Below are 23464 nucleotides of genomic sequence, written 5' to 3'. Positions count from 1 at the left end.
GCAGGCCTCCTGCCGAGCAGGGAGCCCGATGTGGGGCTCGAGCAGGAAGCCCGATGCGGGGCTCGATCCCAGGACCCTGGGATCATGACCTGAGCTGAAGGCAGACGCTTAATGACTGAGCCACCCAGGTGCCCCTCACATTAACCTTCTTTTTTTTTTTTTTTAAAGATTTTATTTATTTATTTGAGAGAGTGAGAGAGAGCATGAGAGGGGAGAGGGTCAGAGGGAGAAGCAGACTCCCCACTGAGTGGGGAGCCTGATGTGGGACTCGATCCTAGGACTCCAGGATCACGACCTGAGCTGAAGGCAGTCGCTTAACCAACTGAGCCACCCAGGCGCCCACATTAACCTTCTTAAACAGAATATATATTACCTTTTCAAACAAGAAATAACTGAAATGTAGTTAAGATAAAAAGTTGGTCTATAATCTCAACTACTTGATAAATAAATTGTATATATTTATTTCTACATTTTTTCCAAGTCCTAGCCCCAAAGCGAATATAACTTTACATTGTGTGTGTGTGTGTTTTTTTTTAAGTAGGCTCCAGTGGAGCCTAACATGGAGCTTGAACTCACAATCTTGAGATCAAGACCTGAACTGAAATCAAGAGTCAGCTGCTTAACCGACTGAGCCACCCCGGCCCCCCCACCTTCCCCCTTCAAAGGTTGTTTCTTTTTTTCTTTTTTTTTTTTATTCTTATGTTAATCCCCATACATTACATCATTAGTTTTAGATGAAGTGTTCCATGATTCATTGTTTGTGCACAACACCCAGTGCTCCATGCAGAATGTGCCCTCCTCAATACCCACCACCAGGCTAACCCATCCTCCCATCCCCCTCCCCTCTAGAGCCCTGTTTGTTTTTCAGAGTCCATCGTCTCTCATGGTTCGTCTACCCCTCCGATTTCCCCCGCTTCATTCTTCCCCTCCCGCTACCTTCTTCTTCTTTTTTTTTTTTCTTAACATATATTGCATTATTTGTTTCAGAGGTACAGATCTGAGATTCAACAGTCTTGCACAATTCACAGCGCTTACCAGAGCACATACCCTCCCCAGTGTCTATCACCCAGTCACCCCATCCCTCCCACCCCACCCCCCACTCCAACAACCCTCAGTTTGATTCCTGCGATTAAGAATTCCTCATATCAGTGAGATCATATGATACATGTTCAAAGGTTGTTTCTTTACAAGCAATTCTTAAAAATGGGGAGACAGAAAAATATGAACAAAGGTACAAATATTTTTCAGATTCATGAACCTACAGACTTATTCCTTGAGGGCAGTGACTAAACCATATTTATTGCTGTATCTGTAGGGTCTTCGACATCGCCTCTTTCATGGTAATCCTCAATAAGATGAGTTGAATGACTAAATACATTTTAACAAGAGCATGTGGAACATAATTTATTATGGCTCTGGATAACAATATGAGTATAATTATTGTCCAATGTCTTTCCCATCTTGACAAATGACACCATCATCCCTTAAGTTATTAAAGGTAGAAATCTGGGAGTAGATTCTTTTCCTCACTGCCCTTGTATTAGTTGTTCATTGCTGTGCAAGAAATTATGACAAAACTTATGTCTTAACATGGCAACGAATATTTATTTTACTCACAGGAGATAGGTTGTTCTGACCTGGGGACTCTCATGAAGTCACAGTCACATGTTGGTGGGGGCTTTGTCATATGAACGTTTGGTGCAACTGGAGGATCCATTGCAAGATGGCCCACTCACACAGCTAGCAAGTTGCTGCTGGCTGTTGGTAGACCTCAGTTCCTCTCCCTTTGGGTGCCTATGCAGGGCTCCTTGCGTGTCTTCATGACAGAGTGGCTGGTCTCCCTCAGAGTCAATAATCCAAGACAGCAAGGTAGAAGCAACAGTGTCATTTATGGTCTCACCTTGGAAGTCATGCACTCTCAGTTCTACAGTGTTCTACTAATCACCAGTTCTGCCTTATTCAGTGTGGGACTTATTCAGAGGGGACTGCACGAAGGCACAAATACCAGAAGGCAAGGATCATTGGGGGCCATCTTGAAGGCTGGCTACCAGAGTTCCTCTCTTTTATATTTCATTCTAACTATGTGTTCTTTTCATTCTCCTTCCAAAAAGGAGTATCAAATAGAATCCCTTCTCTTCGTTTCTTCTGCCTCTAGCCTAGTCCAAGACACTGTCCACACTCGGCTCCACTGTAATATTCTTCCATCTGATCTTCCTCTTTTGGCTCTTGTCACTCTAATGCATTTCTCACATAGCAGCCATTCATTCATTTTTTCGGTGAATTCATTCAACGTATTTATTGTGATCTTACTACAGACTAGATTTGTTCTAGGTTCTCAAAATATAACAGTGGATAAAACAAAGCCCTTAGAGCTTCTGTATAGCTGGGAAATAAGTAAACGAATAATATGGAAAATATTAGGTGGCAATATGTGTAATACAGAAGATTAAAACAGGGTAAAGGAAAGAGAGGAAAATAGGAAAATTAGGGATGTGTGGGTGTTGTGTTATATTGGTCAGCCAATGGTGCTATCTCTGAGTAGTTGACATTGGGACAGAAACCCAAAGGATAGGAGAAGGAGGCATATGAATATCTGGGTAAGAGTGTCCAAAGCAGAGGAAAGAGCAAATGCAAAGGCCCTGATCACGCTTGATGTGTTTGAGGAACAGTAAACCAACCAATGTGGCTGGAGCTGAGGAGAGAGGGAAGTAGAGGATGTCAGGTACTGGGGGTCAGGTCATGCAGGGCCTTATAGAATATGATGATGACTTTGGCTTTACCTTGGGTTTGTCATTGACATATTTTGCTGACATGATATGACTTGCTTTCTGAAAAGATCATTTGGACTACTCATTTCTGTGATCTTTTAAAATGTAAATGATATCACATCACTTCCACTGCTTAAAGCTCTTCAGTGAATTCCCATTGCACTTAAGATAAAAATCCAAGCTCCCTTAGCTATTATTTTATTATCATGTTTATTTTTATTATTAAAATTGACACCCCATTATTCTCTTTCACAGAACCCTGCCGATTTCCTTCCCAAACATATCGAACTAGTAAATATTATTATTAGGCTTATTTGTTTATAAACTGCCTCTTCCACTTGAAAATATGTACTCTGGGGATGTTGTGGGTCTTTCCATGCTAAATCATCCCAGGACTGCTTTGTTCTTGGAGCTCTTGTGTTTGCTCTTTGTACATTTTTTTCCTGTATCTTCCTCATTTTCATATTTGGTCAGTACCTACTTCTAGCAATGGTGTAGTTGGTGCCAGAGTAATTTTGGTGTTGAGCTGGATGCTAGAGCTTAACTTGGCTTGTGGGATTACAGCACTACTTCTCACATTTTAATGGACAAATGAATTAGCTGGAAGGGGGAAGGGGATCTTGTTAAGGTACTTATTGATTCTTCCTCAGTGGGTCTTGAGTGGATCTTGAGGTTCTGCATTTCTACCAAGCTCATAGGTGATGGCCGTGCTGCTGATTCTTAACAAGGGGATTTGATCACCAAGCTTGGCTGAACGTGGAAATCACCTGTAGAGCTTTAAAGACTATGAAGCCTTGATTCTACCCCCAGATATTCCAATATAATTAGTCTGAGATGCAGTCTGAGTATTGGTAATTGTAAGGCTTCATTCGGATTCTGAATTGTCGTAACATTTGAGAACACTGGATTGGATGACATTGGTCTCTATTTTAAGACAAAGCATACTGAGTAATACTGTGCAGGGCTGTGTGGCTTTCTTTTTTAAAGTCAATTTTGTAGCTCTAGAAAGACTCTGACCACACCCATGGATGACCTCCAGATCTCTGCCTGGAATGACTGGAGAGTTTTTTCTGGTGTCTCCAGCACGTGTTGTCAGTGGCGGAAATAAAATTCTTGTCTTCATAAGAGTGGTCATTCTGAGGGCAGTTAAATACACCCACTGTATGACGAGGCTATAGTAAGCCAGGGCCCTCCGGTATGAGCTTGTCCTGAGGAAGAGAGAGGAAGGGGGTGAAGCAGAGAAGCACTCCATTTCTTTTTTCTTATAATTTCTAGCATGTTCACATGTAGAGTTTCTAAGCCAGTAACAAACTAAGAACGTCTTGTGTAGTTTAAGCTAACCTTTTGGTCATCAAAAGCGGATGTTTCAAACTACTAAATATCAATGAGGCAGATCCAGTTTGCAGCTTGATAATTGACTGCTAGATGTGGGTGCCCCAAAGGTGTTGGAAAGACAATGCCAGAGCTCTCCTTCATCCCTTAACCTGAAGCCCACTCAGTTCCTTTTGTCAAGTGATTTACTGTGTGTTAACAGAGCCTGGGGCACTTCCCATTGAAATGCCTCTGATCCCATGTAACTGGATTGATTTTTTTTTTTTTTTTTGGCTGATCTAGATTGGACGACTGATTATTGGACAGAATGGCATCTTGTCGACACCTGCTGTTTCCTGCATCATCAGGAAGATCAAGGCAGCTGGTGGAATCATCCTAACAGCCAGCCATTGCCCTGGAGGACCAGGGGGAGAGTTTGGAGTGAAGTTCAATGTTGCCAATGGAGGTATGTGGCTTAGGATATGCCTTAGTCGTCCTGATTTCTGTCCTCTTACGTCATTGTAGTTTTATTTGTTAAAAAAGATTTATTTATTTGAGAGAGAGAGGGAGAGCATGTGTGAAAGCAGGGGGAGGGGCAGAGGGAGAGGGAGAGAGAGAATCTCAAGCAGACTCACACTGAGCATGGAGCCTGATGTGGGCCTCGATCTCACAACCCTGAGATCAAGACCTGAGCCAAAACCAAGAGTCAGACGCTTAACTGACTGTGCCATCCATGTGCCTCAGCTATCGTAGTCTTACAATGACCCTCTGATGGTAGACAAGCAAGGTGAAGGGGAAATGGCTCAGAAAGTTCCAGTGAGGGGCTGTATTAGTCAGGTTTCTCCAGAGGAACAGAACAGTAGGCTATATAGAGATTTATTATAAGGAACTGGCTGGGTTCTGGTTCAAGATGGTGACGTAGGAATATCCAGAACTCACCTACTCTCATGGACACACTGAATCTACAGATATATAGACCAGTTTCCTCTGAAAAAACCCTAAAAACTAGCAGAGCAGCCCCTTTACACAGGGCAAATGAGAGGGAAACTGTCAAAGTGGGTAGGAGAGGCTGGGACACAACCTCACCATAAACCTCACTGCTGGCGAAATAATCCACCATCTAGAAAGAATGCAAAATCCTGAGCTTCTCTCCGAGGAAGAAGGGGTCTGTACTCTACACTGGGTACTCCAGCTTTTAAGACTGACACCTATGGTGGGGGGGGGGGGGGGCGTGGAGCAAGATGGCAGAGGAGTAGGAGACCTGGATTTCATCTGGTCCCAGGAATTCAGCTGGATAGGGATCATACCATTCTGAACACCTACAAATTCAACAGGAGATCGAAGAAAAGAATAGCAGCAACTCTCTGAACAGAAAAGCGACCATTTTCTGGAAGGGAGGACGTGCGGAGAAGTGAATCCGAGGCAATATTCAGGGGAATAGATGGCGGGGGAGGGGCCTCCGTCAGCCACTTCTGGCAAGTGATAGAACCATGGAGCACAGAATTGGAACGTTTAGAAGTTGGCTCCGCTGAGGGACGTCGCTCCAGTGGCTAAACAGGGGATGGAACCCTCATGGGACAGTGTGGTCTCAGGACCCTTGGGGTCACAGAAAGACCGGGGGCGCCTGAGTGCAGCAGAGCTCCCAGGGATCGGAGTGGGGAAGCTGGCCGCAGAGTCGGAACCGAGGAGTGGGCTCTCAGCTTGGGGTTGCCATAAACCGGGATCTGCAGCACCGTCGGGCCACTGCTCCTCCAGCAGGGACCCAACAAGCAGCAGATCCGGGGAGACTCACCTTCTTCCCCGGGAGGAGCCACGCGGGAGCGCACCGCAGGGATCTGCTGGCTTTGGAGACTCCACACGGGGTTGGGTGCCAGAGATAGAAACGCTTGGTCACAGGCCGGGTGAGCAGAGTGCGACCGGAGACTGGGGAGATGGGAGTGACTGACTGCTTTTCTCTGGGGGCTCACTGAGGAGCGGGGCCCCGAGTTCTCGGCTCCTCCAGGGCAGAGATTGAGAGGCCACCATTTTCACTCCCATCCTCCAAAGCTGTACAGAAAGCTTGCAGGGAACAAAAGCTCCCGAGAGCAAACCCGGGCAGATTACTTAGCCCAGACTGGCAAGGGCGGGGCAATTCCGCCTCCAGCAAAGACTTTTGGGAACCACGGCAACAGGCCCCTCCCCCAGAAGATCAACCAGAACAGCCAGCCAAGACCAAGTTTACTGATCAATGAGAAGGGCAGAACTCCAGCGCTAGGGGAATACTGCACATAGAATCCATGGCTTTTTTACCATGATTCTGTAGTCTTTCAAAGTTAATTTTTTCATTTGAATTTTTCTTTTTCCCTTTTTCAACCAACATCTTATCAATCCCTTTTTTAAAAAACATTTTTATTTTTCATTTTTAGAGTCATATTCTATCCCTTCATAGTAGTTACCGTTATTTTTGGCATATAAATATAAGTTGTTCTGTCTTTAAAATTTTGAGATACAGTTTCTTCTAACAGATCAAAATATACTCTAAATCTATTGTGTATGGTTTTGTTCTACTCTCCTGCCTGATCACAGTCTCTCCCTTTTTTCTTCTTAAATCCTCTTCTTTCTTTTTTCAAGCAACTTATAATTCATTTTGTAAAATTTTTTATGATTTTCATCGTTACAGTCATATTCCATCCCTTCATCGTATTAACCCTTACTTTTGTACATATATAAGTTTTTCTTTCTTTAAAATTTTGGGAGGCACTTTCTTCTAACAGACCAAAATACACCCCAAATCTAGTGTGTGGCACTGCTCTATGCACCAGCCTGATCATATTTGATCACATTCTGTTTTTTTTGTTTTGTTCTGTTTTTGTTTGTTTTTATCTTTTTCTTCTTTTTTCTTTTTCTTTTTTCTTTCTTTCCCTTTCTTTCCCCCCATTTCAGGTCTTTTCTGATTTGTTTAGAGTATATTTTCTGGGGACATTGTTACCCCATTAGCATTTTCTTCTCTCATTTATCTGTTCTCCTCTGGACAAACTGACAAGATGGAAAAAATCACCTCAACAAAAAGAACAAGAGGTAGTACCGACTGCCAGGGACCTACTCAATACGGACATTAGTACAATGTCAGATCTAGAGTTCAGACTCATCACTTTAAAGATACTAGCTGGGCTTGAAAAAAGCATGGAAGTTATTAGAGAAACCCTTTCTGGAGAAGTAAAAGAACTAACATCTAACCAAGTTGAAATAAAAAATGCTATTAATGAGGTGCAATCAAATATGGGTGCGCTAACTGCTAGGATAAATGAGGCAGAAGAGAGAATCAGTGATATAGAAGACCAAATGATGGAAAATAAAGAAGCTGAGAAAAAGAGAGATAAACAACTACTGGATCACGAGGGCAGAATTCGAGAGATAAGCGATACCATAAGATGAAACAACATTAGAATAATTGGGATCCCAGAAGAAGAAGAAAGAGAGAGAGGGGCAGAAGGTATAATGGAGCAAATTATAGCAGAGAACTTCCCTAATTTGGGGAAGGAAACAGGCATCAAAATCCAGGAAGCACAGAGAACCCCTCTCAAAATCAATAAAAATAGGTCACCCCGACATCTAATAGTAAAACTTACGAGTCTCAGAGACAAAGAGAAAATCCTGAAAGCAGCTTGGGAGAAGAGATATGTAACCTACAATGGTAGAAACATTAAATTGGCAAAGACCTATCCACAGAGACCTGGCAGGCCAGAAAAGACTGGCATGATATATTCAGAGCACTAAACGAGAAAAATATGCAGCCAAGAATACTATATCCAGCTAGGCTGTCATTGAAAATAGAAGGAGAGATAAAAAGCTTCCAGGACAAACAAAAACTAAAGGAATTTGCAAACATGAAACCAGCCCTACAAGAAATCTTAAAAGGGGTCCTCTAAGCAAAGAGAGAGCCTAAAACTAACATAGACCAGAAAGGAACAGAGACAATATACAGTAACAGTCACCTTACAGGCAATACAATGGCACTAAATTCCTATCTTTCAGTAGTTACCCTGAATGTAAATGGGCTAAATGCCCCAATCAAAAGACACAGGCTATCAGATTGGATTAAAAAACAAGACCCATCGATATGCTGTCTGCAAGAGACTCATTTTAGACCCAAAGACACCCCCAGATTGAAAGTGAGGGGGTGGAAAACCATTTACCATGCTAATGGACACCAAAAGAAAGCTGGGGTGGCAATCCTTATATCAGAGAAATTAGATTTTAAACCAAAGACTGTAATAAGAGATGAGGAAGGACACTATATCCTACTTAAAGGGTCTATCCAACAAGAAGATCTAACAACTGTAAATATCTATGCCCCTAACATGGCAGCAGCCAATTATATAAGGCAATTAATAACAAAAGCAAAGAAACACATTGACAGCAATACAATAATAGTGGGGGACCCCTAACAGTGAGGGGGCTCACTGAAATGGACAGATCGTCTAAGCAGAAGATCAACAAGGAAATAAAGGCTTTAAATGACACACTGGACCAAATGGACTTCACAGATATATTCAGAACATTCCATCCCAAAGCAACAGAATACACATTCTTCTCTAATGCCCATGGAACATTCTCCAGAATAGATCACATCCTAGGTCACAAATCAGGTCTGAACCAGTACCAAAAGATTGGGATCATTCCCTGCCTATTTTCAGACCACAGTGCTTTGAAACTAGAACTCAATCACAAGAGGAAAGTTGGAAAGAGCTCAAATACATGGAGGTTAAAGAGCATCCTACTAAAGAATGAATGGGTCAACCAGGAAATTAAAGAAGAATTAAAAAAATTCATGGAAACCAATGAGAATGAAAACACAACTGTTCAAAATCTTTGGGATACAGCAAAGGCAGTCCTAAGAGGAAAGTATATAGCAATACAAGCCTTACTCAAGAAAAAGAAAGGTCTCAAATGCACAACCTAACCCTACACCTAAAGGAGCTGGAGAAAGAACAGCAAATAAAGCCTAAACCCAGCAGGAGAAGAGAAATAATAAAGATCAGAGCAGAAATCAATGAAATAGAAACTAAAAGAACAGAAAGAGGAGAGAGCACAACCAACACTAAAGAAATACAAACAATTATAAAAACATATTATGAGCAACTCTATGCCAGCAAATTAGATAACCTGGAAGAAATGGATGCATTCTTAGAGATGTATCAACTACCAAAACTGAACCAGGAAGAAATAGAAAACCTGAACAGACCTATAACCACTAAGGAAATTGAAGCAGTCATCAAAAATCTCCCAACACAAAGTGTTCATCCTTGATGAACATGGGTGCAAAAATTCTCACCAAAATACTAGCCAAGTGGATCCAACAGTACATTAAAAGGATTATTCACCATGACCAAGTGGGATTTATCCCTGGGCTGCAAGGCTGGTTCAACATCCGCAAATCAATCAACATGATACAATACATTAACAAAAGAAAGAACAAGAATCGTATGATCCTCCCAATAGATGCAGAAAAAACATTTGAGAAAGTACAGTGTCCTTTCTTGATCAAAACTCTTCAGAGTAGGGGCGCCTGGGTGGCTCAGTCGTTAAGCATCTGCCTTCAGCTCAGGTCATGATCCCAGGGTCCTGGGATCGAGCCCTACGTCGGGCTCCCTGCTCAGTGGGAAGCCTGCTTCTCCGTCTCCCACTCCCCCCGCTTGTGCTCTCTCTCTCACTATGTCTCTCTCCGTCAGATAAATAAATAAAATCTTAAAAAAAACAAAACAAAACAAAAAACTCTTCAGAGTATAGGGATAGAGGGTACATACCTCAATATCATAAAAGCCATCTATGAAAAACCCACAGCGAATATCATTCTCAAAGGGGAAAAACTGAGAGCTTTCCCCCTAAGATCAGGAATGCGGCAGGGATGTCCACTATCACCACTGCTATTCAACATAGTATTAGAAGTCCTAGCCACAGCAACCAGACAACAAAAAGAAATCAAAGGCATCCAAATCGGCAAAGAAGAAGTCAAACTCTCACTCTTGCAGGTGGTATGGTACTTTATGTGGAAAACCCAAAAGACTCCACCCCAAAACTGCTAGAACTCATACAGGAATTCAGTAAAGTGGCAGGATATAAAATCAATGCACAGAAATCAGTGCATTCCTATACACCAACAGCAAGACAGAAGAAAGAGAAATTAAGGAGTCGATCCCATTTACAATTGCACCCAAAACTATAAGATACCTAGGAATAAATCTAACCAAAGAGGCAAAGGATCTGTACTCAGAATGATCCAATGAAGAAATGGGCAGAACACATGAACAGACATTTTTCCAAAGAGGACATCCAAATGGCCAACAGATACATGAAAAAGTGCTCCACATTGTTCGGCATCAGGGAAATCCAAATCAAAACCTCAATGAGATATCACCTCACACCAGTCAGAATGGCTAAAATTAACAAGTCAGGAAATGACAGATGTTGGCGGGGATGCGGAGAAAGGGGAACCCTCCTACACTGTTGGTGGGAATGCAAGCTGGTGCAGCCACTCTGGAAAACAGCATGGAGGTTCCTCAAAAAGTTGAAAATAGAGCTACCCTACGATCCAGCCATTGCACTACTGGGTATTTACCCCAAGGATACAAATGTAGGGATCCGAAGAGGTATGTGCACTCCGATGTTTATAGCAACAATGTCCACAATAGCCAAACTGTGGAAAGAGCCAAGATGTTCATCGACAGATGAATGGATAAAGAAGAAGTGGTATATATATACAATGGAATATTATGCAGCCATCAAAAGGAATGAGATCTTGCTATTTGCAACGACTTGGATGGAACTGGAGGGTATCATGCTGAGGGAAATAAGTCAATCGGAGAAAGATATGTATCATATGACCTCACTGATATGAAGAATTCTTAATCTCAGGAAACAACCTGAGTGTTGCTGGAGTGGTGGGGGGTGGGAGGGATGGGGTGGCTGGGTGATAGACATTGGGGAGGGTATGTGCTATTGTGAGGGCTGTGAATTGTGCAAGACTGTTGCATCACAGATCTGTACCTCTAAAACAAATAATACAATATATGTTTTAAGAAAAAAAAAAAGAAGATAGCAGTATGGGAAGAATGAAGAGGGGAAATCGGAGGGGGAGACGAACCATGAGAGAGGATGGACTCTGAAAAACAAACTGAGGGTTCTAGAGGGGAGGCAGGAGGGAGGATGTGTTAGCCTGGTGATGGATATTAAAGAGGGCACATTCTGCATGGAGCACTGGGTGTTATACACAAACAATGAATCATGGAACACTACTTCAAAAACTAATGATGTAATGTATGGTGATTAATGTAACATAAAAAATTAAAAAATAAAAAGACTGACACCTGAAAGATGAGCCCCCAAAATGTCTGGCTTTGAAGACCAGCAGGCTCGTGCCCTTGGACCCTCAGGTCTGTAGCGAACTGAGGGATGGCTCTTAAAGGGCCTGCATGCAGCCTCGCCCGCCCCAGGGCCCAGAGAGGAAGTTGGCTTACGTGATTATGGAGGCTGAAAAGTCCCGAGACCTGTAGACCCAGGAGAGCTGATGGCGGAGTTCTTGTCTGAGTCCAAAGGCCTGAGAAACAGCAGATCTGATGTTTAAGTTGCAGTCCAAGTCTGGGCTCAAAGGCAGGAGAGGACTGTGTCTCAGCTGGAAGCCAGGCAGAGAGAGTGAATTCTCCCTCACTCAGCCTCTTGTTCTGTCCAGGCTTTCAGTGGGTTGGATGAGGTCACTACACTGGGGACGGCACTCTCCTTTCCTCAATCTACTGATTCAAATACTAATCTCATCCAGAAACAGCCCTATAGACACACAGGAATAAGGTTTAACCAAATATCTGGGCATCCTGTGGCCCAGTCATGTTGACATATAAAATCAACCATCATAACCCTTGAGGTGACATGACAAGGAAGTGGCCTAATGGGATCTTGAATCCACTTGGTCTCTTGGTCCTGTGCCCTCCTTAGCACAGTGAAATGGTTGTATAATGGATGCTTATCTGATATGGAAGGACTCTGGGTTTTAAAGTTGGAACGGACCCTCTAAGTCATTTAGATCATTCCTGTCATTTTATAGGTGAAGAAATCCCCAAGAGGCTGTTATTTGCTCAAGTTCACATGGCTGCTCAAGGCCAGACAAGTGATTTTTTAGCATAACTTGTAGACATCTCTCCTTCCTATAGTGTTGACTTTCTCTTGCTGAAATGCTTAGAATTATTTCACTATTTCTTATATTAATGTATACACACACACACACACACATATTAATGTATATACATTTTTCCATTTTGCACTTTTCTCCCCTAAAGGATTTTAAGGTAAATTACAGCATGAAGACATTTTACACCTAAATATTTCTGAATATATCTCTTAAAAAGAAAGACATTCCAACATAACTACATTATCACACCTAACAAAATATGTAACAAAATAACACCAATCTCTAATATCATCTAAAACCTAATCTATATTCAAATTTTTCCAATTATCTCCAAAATGTTATTTATAGCTGTTTTATTCAAACCAGGATGCATCCAAGAACTATGCATTGCATTTCATTGTTAAGTCTCTTAATCTTAATCTAGGACACTGAGTCTGCATTTATACAGAGATAGGAGCCGAATTTTAACCAACAACAGTAGTCTTTATGAATTATTTTTGGCCTAGGCCAGAATATTCATTATTTCCACCTCCTTGCAGCCATTTGGGACATTATCCAAACAAATGAACTTCACTCACATCAAGTGTTTTAGAAAAAACATCTTATGACGTGTCCTATACTTTGAGAAGTTTTGCTTCATTAGAAAGCATACCTAGGACCCACATCTAGTCTTGCAGCAGCTACTGAGGATTTGAGGGAAAAAAATAGGCAATATTCAGTTATTCTCTATGCTGTTAACACAGGAAATTGAATGGGCTCAGAAAATGGCAATTCGTAGAGAAATGTGTTATAAAAGTTGCCAAACTAAACAATGGATTCCAAATTCATTTGGAATTTATATTTGATTTCATATCTTATAAGAACATCTCAGTCATCTCTATGATATCCTATGAGACATAAAGGAAGAAGTTATTATTTAAATACCCATTTTGTAGACGAAATTACAGGAGGAAATGAGACCTATTCAGCCATACAGGAAGGGGATTGAATTTATCATTTGGCCTTTAACTGCATTGAAAGTCCCTCTCTTAACACTTAATTCTTCTTATTTGCATCGTCTTGGCGTCATTACTGAAGCTAACATTCCTAATGGCAAAGAAGGATTCAGTTGGTTTCTTCCTACTCAAAGTAGAATCAATTTTACTGTAATTTCTTTTTCCTGAAGAGGCATTCATCTCTTTTCATTGTGTGTCGTATAGATACTTTTTTTTGGAATGAATTAAAAGGCTAAGTGTCTTGGGGCACTGGGGTGGTTCAGTTGGTTGGATATCCGACTCCTGATTTTGGCTCAGCTCATGATCTTGGGATCCTGGCATCCAGCCTGGCATTGAGCCCCTTGGTGGGCTCTGTGCTCAAAGGGGAGTCTGTTTCTCTCTCTCTCTTCCTCTGCCCCCCACCACTTGCACACGCTCTCTGTTTCTCTCTCAGATAAATGAATAAATCTTTAAAAAATAAAGAAAGCTAAGTGTCCACAGAATTAGTAGGCACAGCCAGGGAAATAGGACACATCTGGAACTATGTTGCTTTTAAAGTGCATTTAGAGGACAGGACCATTCTGAGCATGTTTTTAAGTAGAGATGAAGATGTTAGAGGGGAAATGGAATCCATAATAAAAATACTGGATTTTTTAGAATCTTACAATGTGCTGGGCACCATACTCAGAACTTACTTACATTATCTTATTTAATCCTCATAACAACCCGCTGAAGTCACTGAGGAATAAAATGTTTTAAAAAGCTTGACCAGTGTCACAGAATTAGTAAGGTATGGAGCTCAATTAGAGCCTAGATTCTGGGAAGGGAGCAGAACTTCTGAAAGAGAAGGCAAGGATGGGGAACAAAACAACTCTGAGGGGTGCAGAATGAAAGTTTGGGGTAATAGTTACTATACCTGTTCAAAAAGAAAGTAAGAAGAAAATTGCCTGCTGAGATAATGGGACAAGGAGAGGAAGGACTTGGGATGTATTTTGTAAAAGGTACTCTGGGAAATGTATTGATGATTCATACATGAGAAGTCAAAAAGCTAAGTGGCCTCATTCTTAGGGGGAGTCAATTGGTGTAATTTTTGACTACCTCCAACAGTATGTGGGAGTCTGGAAATTGCAGCAGTGGGGGTGGCTGATGGTGATGTCTCAGGGTTGGGGAATGGCTGTGTAGGTTTGGCACAGCCTCAAGGCGGCTTATACTTGTTACGGGTGTCTGAGCAGACATCAGACGATTAGGATTCAAAATCCAGCCTCTGTCTATTACCAATGATAGGACCTTGGTTAAAGATCTCCACCTCTTCAAATTTCAGTTTCCCCATTTGGAAAATGAGGGTAATAATAACTCCTACTTCATCTGCTTTTTGTGAGTGCTGAATTCCAGGTAAAGTGTGAAAGGTGGTATATGTAAGTTTCAATAAATGTAGGTTCATGTTATTATGCTAACAAAGGTATGGCTCAAATGGTGGACCTTAGGGTCTTGCCTGAGATTAGAGACCAGTGAAACTAGAATGGATGGATAGCCTGGGATTAATCAAGTGATGATAAGCATCAGTATAGGAAAGGGCAGGTTCAGCAGAAGTATGGAGTAGGGTAGCTGGCTGATAAGGAATCTGTGGGTTGAGGACACTCAAATTTGGTATTTTTGAAAGGATTTCAAGAGACAATAATACTTAAGATATGACTCTACCAGCCACTGACTAAAATGAAGAGGAAAACTCATTAGAGCGGAAGATGTCAAGGAACTTGGAAGTGGTCGATGGATGCAGAGGTTGTTGATGAACTGTGAGGTTAACAACACAAGTGGTTGAGTGGCATCATAGAAAACAAACTTGCTAGAAGTTGTTTTACTTTTGGAAACCAGTATACTTTGTCATTAAATCAGGCTGTTTAAAAGTGAGGGATACAGCCAAAGAACACAGTGTGGCACCTAGGGGAGCAGGGAGATATTCGTGCATTCTCCAATCGGACAAGCATAAAAAACGCAAAGACTGAAAAAGACTATTTACTGTTTTACATTTTGCAGAAGGATAAAAAATGGTGAGGAGTGGAGGAGGAGGGCCATGTTTTTGTTTTTGTTTTTGTTTCTTTGCAGTCTTTACTTTTCCTAAAGGACAAGGAAATATGGGTAAAATCTACTAGGCTTCTTTCCCATGCACTAGAATGGGGGTATTTATTTTTAAAACAACTTTCTTGAGATATAATAGATATACAAAAAAAATCTGCACATAGTTAATGTGTACAGTTTGAGGTGTTTAGGTGCTGTTCCTTTTTATACATTCAATGAGCATTTATTGGGAGACAAAAACAGTGCTATGCTTTAAGGCAGCACTGTCTAATAGAAATACATTGTGAGTCGGAGATGATTTTAAACTTTCTAGTAGCCACATAAAAAAGTAAAAAACAAAAGGTGAAATGAATGATGCACTTTTAAACCTAGTATACTGAAAATATTATTTCGGCATGTTACTATAAAAGTTAAATGCAATCTATTAGATTTTTTCTATGAACTGTTCAAAATTTGATGTGTATTTTACAAGCACAGCACGTATCAATTTCACTAGCCATATTTCAGGTGCTCAATAGCTACATATCATTAGTGGCTACTATATTGAACAGTGTAGCTTGAAGGATTGGGATAGAAAAGAAATTATTTCTTGATTTCTTTTCAGTTGAAAGTTACAGTAGACTTGGTGAGTATAATTCATACAAAACCTATCTATTGATATTTCAGATCTTTCAATGTACTCATTTGATTCCCAAACTTGTTGCAAGAAATCTTAAGTGACTTGCAGTAAGATACAAAAATTAAAAAGAAAATTGGAAGCCGGTCCAACTGTTGATTTCATGTTCATTTAAAGTCTTTCACAGCCTAATTGTCCTCTTGACCTTGTGAGGAAGCACATCAAGTATTTTTGGTTAAACCTCATTTTAAAAACTTGGAAGTCACTAGAGAGTGTGAGTTGGGGAAAACAGTTAACCCTGGCAAGCTTCTGCCTCAACAAGGGAGCAGACTTGGGAGTAGAAGTCATATTTTCTTTTTCTAGGTGCACTTGGGAGGCTGCAGTTTAAATCTGGAATCCCTCACTTCTGTCAAGTGCATATCCTGTTGGTGTCTCATATCCTGAAAAAAGCTGATTACATAACCGGGTCTCCCTGGCAGGTGTGAAACTATTTTTAGGGAAGATGTATCATTGCTCAGAAGTGGATTCAGACAAACAAACATATGGGTTATTAGCCTATGTAGAACAGTTGAGGCTGACCAAATTTCCTCCATCATGGATGATTACAACACAAGGAATATGGAGCCTAATTGAACGGTGAACTGTTGTCCATTGTTTGGAGAACAAATGAATCTTTCTTTTGCTTGGTGGTGAAGGAAGTAACATTCCTCTGATTGAAGTTGCAGACACTTTTTAAAAAAAATGTATTTTTGGTGGTGTGCTATTTCCAAATGTAGGTCCTGCACCAGATGTGGTCTCAGACAAAATCTATCAGATCAGCAAAACAATTGAGGAATATGCCATATGCCCTGATCTTCGAATTGACCTATCTCGGCTTGGAAGACAAGAATTTGACCTGGAGAACAAATTCAAGCCATTTAGAGGTAATAGATTATATTTTGAAGAACTCAGAATAACTCCATGGGTGGAGGTGACTCTGCTTTCTGGGATGAGGGGGGTGTACACACCAAAGTGATTGGTTTATCTATTTGGGGAGTGACTTGATAAGCAGATGTAGTATGACTGTGGTGTACAGGGAAGTGAGAGCAGCCAAGATACTCAGAACTGGCAGCTTTTAAAAATGACTTCTCAAACTCTAGATCACTTTCAACATAGGAAAAACGTCATAGCTGACTCCCTTATGCCATTTCAAGAATAGGACATGAATCGCCAAACCATGTCTTCACTTTTCTAATCAATTACAGTGAAGATGCTGGAATATTTTATGTAGTTAAGAAGAGAACCAACAAGGTAATGGAGTTATTAAAAATACGCATGGATGGTAGGCATTTTTTTTTCCAAGTCAGAACCAGAACCATGCTGTTCAACTTGATTCAATGTGCAAAGGATCACCCATTCCATACCAAGCACTATGTGAGGAGATTTTATGAAGGAGCTCAGTAAGTACCAAATGGATTGAGGCAAAGCACAGAATGAAATTGCCCCAAATATCCCATACTAGAGAGTGACTGAAACTTCTGAAGTACTCAGATTATAACTTTTAATTTTACAGATTAATATTGAACAATATAACATCACTAATACCATATATATGCATATTATGTCCCCCCCTCTTTTATCCTGTTGCTTTTTCCTAGAACATATACAATTAGCCCTAAACCACCTTGTTACTCCTTTAGTGCCCTATATGCTTAAATACAGTCTGTGTTAAGATGTTATCCTTATTTGACAAGTAAATTAATTTAGCTGAAAAGATTAAATACCAGGCTTGCAGCCACATGGCATTTGAGGGACAGGCAAGGAAGAGCTTGAAATGGACTGTTGAGGGGTCACACTGTTAAGCCAACACTACTACCTTTTTCTTGAAGGATTTTGAGTCAGTTGCTTGCTTAGCTAACCAGCAGAAATTAACTGGAAGCAATGTGATATTGGAAACAGTGGTGCCTCCTTTTATTAATCTAGCTGGGAGCATGCACACACATGCACACACAGTGGTTTGACAACTGTAAACAGGGGATATATTATATGAAACAAATGGATTTAAATATGCTTGTTTACATATGTTTGGAAAAACCGGACAGCGAGATGACTGGGAAAAATCAGGCATTACCATCAGGAAGAAGTTATGAATGATTTATTTACTTCTGGTATCTTCACAATTTTTATACTTGTCTAAGAGACCCATATCTTTGGTGAGCTCAGATTCAGGCTGTTTCTGCAGCCATATTGTTAATTTGATGAGTTTTTTAAAATGCTGTGGATATCAGGAGGTGGGTAGAAGAATTCCTTGGCTCCCAAGAAGAATTTGGAGATAATCATTTGGGATAATTTATGTGCTGTGTTCTTGCTGTTTTAAATGTTGAGCAAGGCTTGAGTTAATTGGAAATACATCATTCCTTGGCATTTCACCTTAAGGGGTCTAGAGCATGAACTATTTGATGTGAACTTTCAACTTTCACTGATTTCTACTTGCTTCCTTGTTTTTTTACATTTCTGTTTACTATGTGTTATCTGCTATGAATACCAAGTATATTTAGGCAAGTGGTTCAAGAATTAAAGAACCAGAATGAAATTGCCAAAAATATTACCTTATATTGTGGAGTAAGACTTCTAATGTACACTTTTACTTCATAGATTAATTTTTTTATTGTGGTATAATATACATAATGTAAAATTTACTATTTTAACCATTTTTAGGTATACATTTCATACAGATTAATTCTTAATTTATTGTATAAATTAATATCCCTCTCAGGCCAAAAGATTAAAAATGATTTGTGTTCATCAGAAAATTATTACATTATATTTGAGTAGGCACACATACTATATTGATTTAAGTGCAAGGAAAATTATTTTTAGGTGGGTGTTTGACCAGATGAAGGGATATCTTCATATATCATATTAAAATTCCATTCATTAAATATTATACCTGGAATTTACTGAAAATTGTTAAAGGTGGATTGGTAATATGTTTAGTGCAGGTTTAAGTATTTCAGAATTCCAAAGTAGTATGTATTTGAAAAATTTGAAAAACAACATACATACATTTCAAAATTTAACTATGAACTTAAAAGCAGGGCTTATGGACAAATTTTAGTGCCTAAAGAGTCAAGTATTTACTATTCTAGGAAAATACTTTCTTAGTGTTAATTATATGTTGATGGCCAAGTTTGAAAAATGTAATGAATATTTGGCATTGTGTGTATCTGTCAAATAACTGGAAAAGACTAGTTTGGGATTCCTGGTCACTGGGTGGTGCCAAACATTGCAGAATACTTGTGTTTAATGAGGATTTCTAAATATCTGGCATTCACCCTGAAATGGGTACTGGATTGGGCACACAAGAGACTCATACAAACTCAGGAATGTATCTTTCATCACCAATTCTAACCCTGGATTTAGTGGGCACAATGGCATTTAGAAAATAAGGGTCACTGCTGAAGTCACTCCTTGATTTGTTTTAAGCCTTCTGAGTCATTCTTTGGCTGAGCCCCACAGGAGAGGCACCTGGGGGTGCCAAGATGCCTCTTAGCATTGAGGTGTGTGCCTTCTTTGGAAGGGAGGTGGTAGAAGGAAGGTGGGATAAAAGGGCACAGTTTGATCTTAACTACTTTATTTTGTGGTTGATTCTTCATTTGCAAAGAGGAATGTATAGCTTGTATTATGTGTACCCATTTGTGACCAGAAAAGTTGGGAGGATCTTGAATGTATCTTAATTTGTGACTTAGCATACAAGTGGACACTTGGCTTCCTGCATGATGGGTAGGGTTATGATGGGATTGTGATCAGAACTTCATGCTATGAGGGTGGTGATTCTTTTTTACACTTCCAAGTATGCTTCATGGGTATGGTCAATGATGTTTCCTTTTGCTTTCCTACCCTTAGTGGAGATAGTGGACCCAGTAGATATCTATCTCAACCTCCTTCGGACCATCTTTGACTTTAATGCCATCAAGAGTTTGCTGACAGGGCCTGGCCAACTGAAGATCCGAGTTGATGCGATGCACGGAGGTAAGTTCGTGGTCTTCTCCCAGTTGGTGGACTAGAAATGTTAAGGAGACCTCTACCTGTGTTGGGTTTTTGAGATTATGAAGAAGATTGGATTCATAGATACTCACACAATGTGTTTATGTTCAGATACTTGGAACGTTCTGGAAAACTTCAGGGTTTTAATTTCTTTCTCTTTTTTTTTCTTAAATTAAAAAAATACATCATTTTTTTAATTGAAGTGTAGTTGACATGCGATGTTACAATAGTTTCAGGTGTACAACATAGTGATTTGACAGTTCTATATGTTATGCTCTGCTCACCACACATGTAGCCTGTCACCATGCAATGCTGTTACAATACCGTGGACTATATTCCTTATGCTGTACCTTTCATCCCCATGACTTATTCATTCCATAACTGGAAGCCTGGATCTCCCACTCCCCTTCCTGCATTTTGTGCATCCCCCCATCCCCCACCCCTGGCACTTTCTCTCTTTTGAAACAAATGAAGATAGTGGTGAACAAATGAGTTGGAGACTGCCTATTCAAGTGTTGAATGGATAGTTAACTGTAGTCACTTAAAAAAATCTATTTTTTAAAAGATTTTGTTTATTTATTTCAGAGAGAGAGTGCATGAGTGGAGGGGAGGGACAGAGGGAGAGGACTCCTCACTGAGCAGGGAGGCCAACGTGGAGCTCGATCCCAGGACCCTGAGATAATGTGAGCCAAAGACAGACACTTAACCGACTGAGCCATCCAGGTGCCCCCCCGCCAAAAAATCTATTTTGATCACTGTACACACATATAGTTTAAACAGTCGAGTAGTTCAAAGTTTATTATGAACAAAATCTGGGCCCAACTCCCCCCAGTTTCCTACAGAGGCAACTTTTTTTTTTTTTTTAACATTTTAAACTTTTTTCTTTTAAGTATTTATCTCCCTATTACTAAATACTATGAATATACTTCTCCTTATTGAGTTTCAGTTTGGGCATTACTGACGTTATACGATGGAAGATGAGGTGGTAGCTCTCTTTTACCCTCTCCATTCACTCAATCCAAGCACACTTCTCTCAACTAATTATATCATAATTTTGGTGAGATCAGTATCCAGTGTCTACAATATCAGAACACTGCTGAGCCATGTAAAATATATTTTCTCACAGCACAACTTTTTTTATGAATAGTGCCCTATTTCATGTTTCACGAATGTCATATTTTTAAAATAAGTCAGGTTTACTGAGGTATAATTAATATGCAGTAAAACTGACATCTTTTAGGCATGCACTCTGAGGAGGTTTGACAAACACATATAGTCATGTAATGACTGTGACAATCAAGATATAGAATATTTCCCTCACTTCAGCAAGTTCCCTTGTGGCCCTTTGTAGTCGTACCCCTCATCCTAATCCCTAGCTCCTGGCAATCACTCATCTGGTTTTGCCTACATAATTTTGCCTTTTCCAGAAAGCCATCTAAATGGAGCATAAAATATGTAAAGCCCTTTTCTTCAGGCTTCTTTCACTCACATAAAATTCTAGAGGTAGAGTCATGGTGTTGAATGTTATCAGTGTTGATTTCTTGTTACTACCGAGTAGTATTCCATTGTAGGAATGTACTATAGTTTGTTTATCTGTTCATCAGTTGATATAATTATGGTTATTTCCAGGTTTTGGTTACTACAAACAAAGTTGCTATTAACATTTGTGAATAAGTCTTTATGGGTTACATGACTTCATTTGTCTTAGATAAATACCCAGGACGGGGATTGCTGAGTCACAGGACAAGTACACAATTCACTTTATATGAAGCTGCCAAGCTTTTTTCCAAAGTGGCTGTACAATTTGCATTGCCAGCAGTGTATGATGACTTTAGTTTTTCCATGTCCTCACCAACACTTGGTATTGTCAGTATTTTCAATTTTAGCCATTCTACTATATCTTCTTGATTGCTATTAAAATATTACTGAGGAGAAGGGAGGAAGATGGTGGAGGAGTAGGGGACCCTAGTTTCGTCTGGTCCCTGGAATTCAGCTAGATAGCTATCAAATAATTCTGAACACCTGTTTTCCCCATTGAGAATGATATTTGCTGTGGGGTTTTCATATATGGTTTTTATGATATTGAGCTATGTTCCCCCCATCCCTACACTGTGAGAGTTTCAATTAAGAAAGGATGCTATACTTTGTCAAATGCTTTTTCTGCATCTATTGAGAGGATTGTATGGTTCTTGTTCTTTCTTTTGTTAATGTATTGTATCACATTGATTGATTTGTGGATGTTGAACCAACCTTGCAGCCCAGGGATAAATCCCACTTGGTCGTGGTGAATAATCCTTTTAATGTACTGTTGGATCCACTTGGCTAGTATTTTGGTGAGAAGTTTTGCATCCATGTTCATCAGGGATATTGGTCTGTAATTCTCCTTTTTGATGGGGTCTTTGTCTGCTTTTGGTATCAAGGTAATGCTGGCCTCATAAAATGAGTTTGGAAGTTTTCTTTCCATTTCTATTTTTTGGAACGGTTTCAGAAGAATAGGTATTAATTCTTCTTTACATGTTTAGTAGAATTCCCCTAGGAAGCCATCTGGCCCTGGGCTCTTGTTTGTTGGGAGATTTTTGATGACTGCTTCAGTTTCCTTGCTGGTTATGGGTCTATTCAGGTTTTCTATTTCTTCCTCTTTCAGTTTTGGTAGTTTGTACTTCTCTAGGAATGCATCCATTTCTTTCAGATAGTCTAATTGCTGGCATATAGTTGCTAATAATATGTTCTTATAATTGTTTGTATTTCTTTGGTGTTGGTTGTCATCTCTCCTCTTTCATTCATGATTTTGTTGATTTGGGTCCTTTCTCTTTTCTTTTTGATAAGTCTGGCCAGGGGTTTATCAATCTTGTTAATTCTTTCAAAGAACCAGCTCCTAGTTTCGTTGATCTGTTCTTTTGGTTTCTATTTCATTGATTTCTGCTCTGATCTTTATTATTTCTCTTCTCCTGCTGGGTTTAGGCTTTATTTGCTGTTCTTTCTCCAGCTCCTTTAGGTGTAGAGTTAGGTTGTGCATTTGAGACCTTTCTTGTTTCTTGAGAAAGGCTTGTATCGCTATATACTTTCCTCTTAGGACCGCCTTTGCTGTATCCCAAAGGTTTTGAACAGTTGTGTTTTTATTCTCATTTGTTTCCATGAATTTTTTAAATTCTTCTTTAATTTCCTGGTTGACCCATTCATTCTTTAGTAGGATGCTCTTTAACCTCCATGTATTTGAGTTCTTTCCGACTTTCCTCTTGTGATTGAGTTCTAGTTTCAAAGCATTGTGGTCTGAAAATAGGCAGGGAATGATCCCAATCTTTTGGTACCGGTTGAGACCTGATTTGTGACCTAGGATGTGATCTATTCTGGAGGATGTTCCATGGGCATTAGAGAAGAATGTGTATTCTGTTGCTTTGGGATGGAATGTTCTGAATATATCTGTGAAGTCCATTTGGTCCAGTGTGTCATTTGAAGCCTTTATTTCCTTGTTGATCTTCTGCTTAGACGATCTGTCCATTTCAGTGAGGGGGGTGTTAAAGTCCCTTACTAT

The 23464-nt window shown here is 40.1% G+C and overlaps 1 protein-coding gene across 1 annotated transcript in view; it reads left to right on the top strand.

Moving 5' to 3' along the window:
* Positions 1-23464, top strand: part of PGM5 (phosphoglucomutase 5) — a 196160-nt gene that overhangs the window by 14835 nt on the left and 157861 nt on the right. Inside the window, exons 2-4 of the mRNA XM_035029099.1 lie at positions 4383-4545; positions 16683-16829; positions 19792-19917. Coding sequence (XP_034884990.1) covers positions 4383-4545; positions 16683-16829; positions 19792-19917 — 436 coding nt within the window. The remainder of the gene's footprint in view (positions 1-4382; positions 4546-16682; positions 16830-19791; positions 19918-23464) is intronic.

Source organism: Mirounga leonina, unplaced genomic scaffold (assembly GCF_011800145.1).
Source record: "Mirounga leonina isolate KUSES-001 unplaced genomic scaffold, KU_Mleo_1.0 Mir_224, whole genome shotgun sequence".
NCBI lineage: Eukaryota > Metazoa > Chordata > Mammalia > Carnivora > Phocidae > Mirounga > Mirounga leonina.
The sequence above is the reverse complement of the archived record's forward strand: the minus strand, read 5'-3'. Positions and strand labels throughout refer to the sequence as shown.